Below are 8959 nucleotides of genomic sequence, written 5' to 3'. Positions count from 1 at the left end.
ACTGCCGCCTACAGGTGTTTTTGGAGACAACAAAGGAAGTAAACGTATGCACCTGCAAAATAAAAGCACGGAGGTCGACAATGAAAGTTTGACTCGCTTAAAAATCATTACAATTGTTTTACAGGTAGTGAAAATCAATATGTGAATACGAGTATATAAAATACAATGACGATATTACTGTGTAAAGATTAAAGGAATCATATTTTTTTATATAATCTTTTTTTTCTCTAATGTTTACCCAACCACTTCAGTTGAAAACGATAGGTTGCTTTATTTTGGAAACCAAAGGGCGGAAACGGAGATTGAGTTCACTTAACAGTTGGAAGAAGGCAATTAAGGGAGGAAAGAAAACCACCAGGAAGTAAAACCGAGAGAAACGTATTTGCTTCGAGACTTTAAACTGTTTTTTAAAGGGTTTTAAATCAAATCGTCAACTTTTATAGAAAGTAGATCCATCAGTTTACGGATAAAGGACATTTTTTCCAGCAAGATGGACACTGATCCGGTAGGTGATAACGACCTTTGTTTATGTTGTTCAGAAAGCCTCCCCGCCGTCACCACTTAGTTCAGCGACAGTCTCAAACAGGTGTACTTCCACATAAATCAACCTGTACTTAACTTGAAACCTACCTCGGCTGAAAATAATAAGTCAGCGCACTAACTTTTTCATTTTTGAGGGAGCAAGTTCTAAGTAAAGCAGCTTAACAAAATGGCCTAATTACACACGGTGCTCAGTACGTGTTGGAAATGATTTTTGTAAAGTTGAGATGCGTTTGTTTTCCATAAAAATAAAGCCGCATACTTCAAGTAAACGTTTCCATGTACTACTGTCTATTTATAATACATGTTTCTAACTGATAAAACGGTTGTTTTTCACGTATTTCAAGAATGTTTCACAGGTCGTTGGTGGAGCCAATCGCCTGTAGCCAAGCTCTGCTGGAGCAAGTAGCAGTTTAATGCTAACTTACCTTACAAAATAGATATTATCCACTGGGCAACACTTGATGATGATGATGATGATTATTATTATTATTATTATTATTTCATTAGTAAAGGGGAAAAATAAACTTTTACAGGTAGCGCAGCTAAAGTGGCGTTTATTTGTGCTAAATTAGGTTTACTGCTCTCATGTTTTAACATTATTTAATGTCGGCACAAGAGAGGCGTGTGTGTGTGTGTGTGCGTGTGCGCGCTTTCCAACCTCTTTCTTTGCCTACTTTCATGTCGCAATGACTTCTATGAAGACTTTTTTTTTTTTTTGCTTTTTTGTTAACTAATAACAAAAAAGGCCACATAATGGACTAATTATAATCTGTTGGCAGTGCTGTTTATTCTGCTGAAAGGATAAGAACGTCCAGGCAGTTCTTTAAATATCTGTAATGACTCAACATTGTCGACTTAAATCAAAATACGTTTCCCTCTAGCCTGTAGGAAAATCTTACTTCCTGTAGTATTCAAATCTCTTTGTGTGTCCTCACAGATTAGGGCAGTTTCCCATTTGCCTACATCAGTGTGAGCAGTAAGGATTGAGTGTTTGAATACATGTTTTGGATTTACAGCTGCAGTCAAACATTTTAACAGGAAATATCTGTTGGAACATTTTAAGGTGTACTTCCTTGATCATTTTTCTCATGCACCAACCACATATTTACAAGACCCCTTATCTGTCAATTTATAAAGAGAGACTGAAGTCACTCAGCTTACAACATATCAAATATTTGAATTAGATGCTTAATGTAGCTGCCCTCTGCAGCTGCCTTGGACACTTTACTTTCTGTTTATTGATACTTGATAGGCATCAGCCATTCAGTGGGCCTGAATGACTGACGTGCTAACACTGGTACAGAGGAATGAGAGAGATTTAACACATGTAATGAAGATATAACAAGAATAAGAAAATTAAAGATGACTCCAGAGTTTGTTTGTTTTTTCAGAAACTTCTTCTGAAAAAGGATGAATGGAAAAGGAGAAAAAGAAAGGAGGGTGGGGTAACAGGAGAGGCGAGAGACACATGACGCAGGAGAACCTGCCCCGTTTCCTAGAGACAGTTTTGTTACAATCTGTTGCTGACTCATGGGACAGAGTGGTCCCTGCATGTTTACTGACACACACCCAACTGCACACAGCATTTCTGTGTTGAAATCACATGTACAGCTATGTGAGGTAACAGCTGAAGTTTCTCTTGAATTCACACATGCTCTTAGCAGACTTTCACAGATGTATAAAAGTGATAATTTAACAGCCACAAGGTGCAGCTCAAGGGCTTGTAAATAAATACTGTGGTTACAAATGGGTCAAAAGGACATATTTACATTACATGCTGCTTTGTCACTTGCAGACACAGTCATGGAGGTACTCATGTCCAATAAAACATGAAGAGGCCGGGCCTCATCAAAGACTTATAAAGGGATATTTTTGTAATTTAGCTGTGGACTTCTGTGAGTCTTTAGAGATTTTCCAGAGACAGGTTTGCAAAAGAAGTAGAACCTTTGATATTCTGACAGTCACTCTGACATTTTTGAGGTCTCAAAGCATAAGTACAGGAGATAGCACTATAGTTTTCAGGCCTGAAGGACACGTTTTGGTTTTGTTAAAACTGACGCTAAACCAGGTTAACATTTTTTTTCCGTTAACAAACTAAGCATCAGTATCAGAGGATATATCATAGTTTCCATCTCAAAATTGCACCTATTTAATGTCTATGACTTGGAGCAGAAGAACAAACTAGTGCTACATTCAGCATATGTTTGATTGATGAGCAGACTTCACTGTTCACCCAGCTGATACTTTTTATTTTTTGAATTGCTCTGTGTGTGTGTGTGTGTGTGTGTGTGTGTGTGTGTGTGTGTGTGTGTGTGTGTGTGTGTGTGTGTGTGTGTGTGTGTGTTTGTTCTGCAAATGGATTGCAGCTAACTCTTCTTTAATGACCCTTCTCTACACCAGGAGCGTGGAGGGATAGAAGAAATGCCAGAGCCTAAGGACAAGGTGCAGGCTCTAAAGGATCAGGTGGATGGCGTGAAAAGCATCATGACTCAGAATGTGGACCGGATCCTGGCACGAGGAGAAAGGCTGGATGACTTAATGGACAAGACAGAGGATCTGCAAGCAGGGGTCAGTGTGATCACGAGAGTTTTAACTTTCACTTGGCTGTGTGTAAAAGCAGGCTGAGATGTGGACAATACTCCCATACATGCACACTCGTAAATAAAGCTTGGTAAGCTGTGATCTTAGTGATACTGTTCAGTTAAACAAGAATAACAAGTCACTTCGGGCGGTGTCAGGTTCTCCACATAACAGAACAGAACAGGTGAAGTGTGGCCTTTTTCATGCCCTTATTCAACTTTAAGGATTTTACAAAGTCAACTGTGTAAAATGTAAATAAAACCAAATGAGGTCAACTATAGTGTCCCCTAGCAGTAAAGCTAATTACTCTTTTGTCTGTTTTGTTATCCGTTTGTACTCTTGAGGTTGTGGTTGCAGCAGGAAAAGACTTCTTAGAGCTTAAACAGTTGTATTTGACCACACTCACCTTCCATTTTCATTCATGGAAAAACAAGATCTCAAACACAGTAATAGCATTCATTTCCTAATCAGGCTTAATGTTAAGGCCATAGATGTGTAAAAGACGGACATGGTTACTGTGACATCTAATGAGGAGTATAAGGGACACATTAGGAAAAATTATTATTATTATTATTATTATTATTATTATTATTATTATTATTATTGTGGTGAGGAGAAAAAAAGAGAAATGTTTTCCTTGTAACTATACATCTATACAACGATTTGACATCTTAGTTTATGTTCTTATCTTATGTTTAGCTGATCCATCTTCTTCCCTTAAGCCTCATCAGAAATGGTCTCAGTGGCTGGGTGGATGCCAAGTAGCCTTTTTTAAGGAAGGGAAATGGGAATTAAAAGCTGAGGCATGCCACATTGCACCAGAGCTGCACTGAAAATCAGTGGCAATAGCTCTTATGAAGTGATGAATTCAAATGTTTTGGTTTAAGTGCTCATCAGCTTTTACAGAGGAGGACAGGACAGAGGTACAACAGTGAGTGTCTGCACACATCTGTAAAAAAAAAAACAATGAAGGCTCTGTCAATGTTTGGCCCTGCATTTCAGTCATTGATGCTGATGGAAATATGAACACAGAAGATTACTGTTGGCTTTAGATCCACTATGCAATATTGTCTGGAAAGCATCTGATTTGTAGAAAAACACACAGAACGAACACCATCAGTCGTGGATTGGTCTCCACAGAGCCCAGACTGGAACATCGCTGAAGCAGTGCGGGATCATCCGGTCAGAAGACAAAAGGCAGAAACATCCAAAGAAGAGTTCGAATGTCTTTCAAGAAGCCTAAGAACTATTCCTGAAGACCACTTAAGCAAAGCTGCCTAAGAGACTCCAGACTGTGTTGAAGAATAAAAGCGGTGGTATCAATTGTTGACTCTGAAAAAACAAATTCCTTTTATGTTTGCACAAATTTAATAAATCACTGTACCTCTTTGGCATTTTTCTAGCAAAATATTAACAACTTAAGACTAAACAGAGTTATATCAATAGAACTGATTACATAATTTTATTGATTCTCCTGTCTTTTTCCTTTTGTAGGCTCAGCACTTCAAGCAGACGTCTCACAAGGTGGCTCGCTCCTACTGGTGGAAGAATGTCAAGTTGATTGTGGTCATAATTGTGATAGTCCTAATTATCGTCCTCATTATCATCTTACTGGCCACAGGAGTCATCCCTACTAGTTCCCCCGTGGCTCCTATAGTTACTCCCACCAAGAAGCCCTAAACAGACAGAAATTTAAAAAATGTATAGTCAGAATAAAATCATAAGCATATTCCTATTGCACAATATCGAGGGAAAAAAATAAAATATATATATATTACATACATATTACATACATATTACATACATGTAAGCTTGAGCAAATCACTGCTATATGGTGAAACCGTTAATACTACACAGTTTCTATGTTGAACTTTTAGGAATTCCAATATTTTATTCTTTGGTTTAAGGGACTTTAATGACAGAACAAGCTTTTGAAAGCCTTTCCCATACAATACCTGCTTCTTCTTCTTCTCTTTTTTTTTCTTCTTTTTTTTAACACATCCTAAACCGCTGTGGAACATCAGTGGTCAATGGCAGTAAAACACTACCGGTATTTTTAAAGGATGTTTCATAGCAGCACTGTCTACTCCTCTTTGTTAAACGGATTCACCATAAGCATTTATTTCATCCCAGCAAAGAGCGAGTCTCTCAAATTTTTGTAGTTGAAAAGAATCAAGCTGGATTATTCCAGTCTCATATTTTATGTTAGGTTTGTCTTAGATGTTGTCACTGGTGCACCTTTACAAAAGACAGCGTGTATAACGCAGAGTATGATTTGGATCGACTGTGTCAGGTAATAAAATGGGTAATATCTGGATCCTTTTTGACACTAGAAAATTACCACAGAGTTAACAGTTTTAGGTCACAGTATATTTAATGGGAGGATGAATTATGGAGTTGATTTTGACATCTGTCTGGCTTCTGGGCGATATTACATAAGCTTCCAAAACCACTCTGGCCCATCAGGTAACTGGACCTCTGCTGGTGTCCTGTTTAAAATGACAGTGGAACATTAGAAGTGGATATTTTGGGTACTTTTGACCCTCTGTGATTTGGCTTTTTATTTTTTTTGGTTCATCCCACTGAAGACAAATCAGATTTGGATCTGGGGTACGAGGAGGCCAGGTGAACACCAGGAGCTCTTCCATATGTTCTGGAGCCATTTGTTATCAGCAACAAATGTTATTAACGTTACCTGTCAGAAGTTTGTTGTGGCTGATTGGTGTATTTCAGTCAAAATGCTTCCAGTTTTGTTACAGTCAAGACAACCTACATAAGAACGGTTTATTGAATTAATATACTTTGAATACTCTCTAAATGGTGTTTATGAAGTAAGCAATGAAAAGATTACAGTAAAGCCATCAAGTGTGTTGACATTAAATGAGCAGTCGGTTACTACACCACTGAAACAAGGGGTGTAGTTTTAAATTTGCATCAAACTCCTATTCGGACCGTAAAGTTTAACTGATAGCCTACAGCTGACTAGCCACCTGCAGGTATGCAGTGCAGAAACTCACAGCCTTTGGAGGGGAATTGCAATGTCAACCACCTCTACAACACTCCCCCTCTGGCCCGTGTCAGCCACAGTGGATGTTACAATACCAGTTTAGTTTCAAAGAGGTCAAAGGGCTTCTGGTGTGAGCTGTATAGAGTCGTCATATTCTCACTGATGTGTATATTTGTAGACTTTAGCAGACCTCTCCATAAGTGCCTCTTCTGTAGAGGCTATTAATGTTACTTTTTTCTTATTTAATCAGAAGTGAATGAATAAAATCTGAATGTAATTTCTGTATAAATAAATTGTAACTGATTCTGTATACAACCCTAAAGTTTCATGATGAGGTAACAAAATCCCTGTTGGAAAAAATACTTTTTTCCCCTTTTTGGTCTCATCTCTTGATGCCTATAAACCACACTCTTGTTTCTGTAAGACATCTTCAGTGAGTCTGTTGCTGTGTTTAAGGATTTTTTCTACTGTGTGTAACTCTTGTAATTTAAAGCTCTTGAGGGTCTTATTCTGATGACTTACGGTATTTAATGGTTTTGACGGTCTGATAGAGAATAAATTGTATTTTTCTTCTGCTCTGTTGTCATGTCTTCTTCTGTGATCACAGTTTTGCCACAAGATGGAGACAGATTGTGATCTAAGCTCCTGTTTCTCCTCAGTTCATTCTATCCTATTCTGCTCAGTAGTGTGTACACAATTTAATTAGTGAGGAAAACGCACACGGTAGCACAGCGGTTAGCACTGTTGCCTCACAGCAAGAAGATCCTGAGTTCAATTCGACCATCAGCCTAGCATCTTTCTGTTTGGAGTTTGCATGAGTTCCTCCCAGTGTCCCAAGACATATAGTTATTAGTGATAGGTTAATTAGTAACTAAATTGTATTATTGTAGGGTGTACCTTACAATATAAAGCGCTTTATATTGTAATGCTCTGAGTCTATGAGCCTTATGCCATGAGAAGTGAATTCCAGCCCAAACTTACTGTAAACTTACTTACTATCCTTCAATATAGTGGAAACAAAATACTGTATCTATCACAGAAAATGTCTTTAAACTGAAAACAAAATAGCAAGATTGTGTTTAATGGACATAAAGCAGATTTCACAAGGTCGAGGTCATCCATTTACTGACTCCTCCACTAAATGGGACACGCCTTTGCCCTGGCATGTCTAATTAAATTCTTTATTTCCTTATTATAGAATATCTTCCATCATGGTTTCCCGACAAAGGCGCTTGCAGTATGCCACATTACCTGCCACATACCCGGCTGTAGTTGATAAGCATTTTTGAAGTCACATGTCTAATGAGACAAGTAAAGAGCAAAGGGAAAAAAATCTGTTCAGAGAAATGAATGGGAGTTTATCATTTCATAGCTGTGTAGGAGATCCTTGTCTTAAACTGTGGGGTCAGAGGTTACCTTGGTTACATGTGTTTCCTTTGGTGCAGGGTGGCATCACTGTATTGTCACAATGTTTTTCCAGACGATCGAGATTTCCATTACGACACCTTGAAATGCTGCAGATCTGTGACAAACTGACAACAGGCACAGCACGAACATGGCAGACATGGTAAGTGAATATTTAATACACTTTTATAAGCTGAATTCCCAGGAAGCAAACACATTTGACTTAATCTGGCATAATTCTGAGAAAGTTTTTAGAATTCAGATACTTTGTATTATTTTAATCCTGAAAGTTAGGACTGCAGCCTGGCAGAGTTACAAGTTCAGTGTGCCATTGTTTATCAGCAGTGATCACACAAACAACTGCGGTGCTTTCAGTCTCATATTGTGACAATCCCCCTTGACTCCTTGATCATCCTTCATTCCTCTCCTCACGTCAGAGGAAGCAAGAGTAGTTTTGGGTACAGTCATTTAAGAACATTTCATTATAAAGTGATGACAGATGACACTATCAAGATGACACCTGTGCATGTGTAACCACGGTAACTTCTGACCCCACTTCCGCCAGTCCCTTTATTGTGGCGGGAATGAATCCTGTATAAGTTCCGGGTCAATCAGCTGCATGTCCCTGCTCCTCTGGCTGCTGTTGTCCCTGTGGTTGGCGTACTTGTCAGATCACGACAAATTTTGCACTACAGGCCAGTTGACAGCGTGCAATAACCCGGCCGATTCATTCATCTTTACACTACCTCACACTCGACTCAACGGTGAGTTATTTGTTTGTTTTGTTTTGTCACAATTAATGTACATGCGGAGCCGCGATCGCGCATCCTACAATGCCGGTAAGCTAATGCTAGGCTAGCGACAGTAAGTGCAATTACTAGTGTCATCTATTGAATCTTGTTGTTTTTGTTTATTCCATTATGGCCGAATGTTGACTTAACGTATCTAGAGTTGAACGAGTGATTTGATTTTTGTAGTTTTGTCCGTTTTGGATGTTTTTTGTTACTTTTCTGATGAAATGCCGAAACGGCCTATGGGATTTTGCATTGAGTTAAATTCCATTTACATTATTGAATCTGTTGCGCAACACCTGTGATTAAATGAGTTTTGTAAATATATTTGATTAACTTTGGATAATATTTATTAGCTTTAACGCTGATATACTTTGATGGGACCCATGAGAATGTCTTTCTATAATAGTATTTAGAATGACATTCATTATAAGAGATGATGGTTTATTGATTGTTGTATGAAACATGGCATTGATTACTTGACTTTGTTATTTATGGATTTATGTATTTATTTTGTCACAGCAGTAGAATGCTGTTTCATTTTCTTCTGTGAATCATAATTTCTGTTTTTTGACCTTGTTTAGGTCAGGTTTTTTTTTTTTTGTTCTCCCGCGATCAGCCCTGATCAGCGCGA

The 8959-nt window shown here is 38.3% G+C and overlaps 1 protein-coding gene across 2 annotated transcripts; it reads left to right on the top strand.

The window, feature by feature from the left end:
- The first annotated feature begins 288 nt into the window (after window positions 1–288).
- On the top strand, window positions 289–6705 carry vamp8 (vesicle-associated membrane protein 8 (endobrevin)). Of its 2 annotated transcripts, none has more exons than XM_086313446.1 (3): window positions 289–505; window positions 2944–3111; window positions 4264–4592. In XM_086313446.1, the coding sequence occupies exons 1-3, from the start codon at window positions 491–493 to the stop codon at window positions 4402–4404; spliced, it is 324 nt and encodes a 107-aa protein (XP_086169572.1). In that variant the 5' UTR covers window positions 289–490; the 3' UTR covers window positions 4405–4592. The 2 variants fall into 2 exon arrangements, with proteins under 2 accessions (XP_086169572.1, XP_086169571.1); XM_086313445.1 differs by lacking the exon at window positions 4264–4592 and adding an exon at window positions 4618–6705 and having other exon boundaries at window positions 294–505.
- The last annotated feature ends 2254 nt before the right edge of the window (window positions 6706–8959 follow it).

This window comes from Aulonocara sp. 'chitande type north' Nkhata Bay, linkage group LG12 (assembly GCF_057382095.1).
Source record: "Aulonocara sp. 'chitande type north' Nkhata Bay isolate Kocher_YH1m ecotype deep benthic linkage group LG12, A_spYH_male_GT1.1, whole genome shotgun sequence".
NCBI lineage: Eukaryota > Metazoa > Chordata > Actinopteri > Cichliformes > Cichlidae > Aulonocara > Aulonocara sp. 'chitande type north' Nkhata Bay.
The sequence above is the reverse complement of the archived record's forward strand: the minus strand, read 5'-3'. Positions and strand labels throughout refer to the sequence as shown.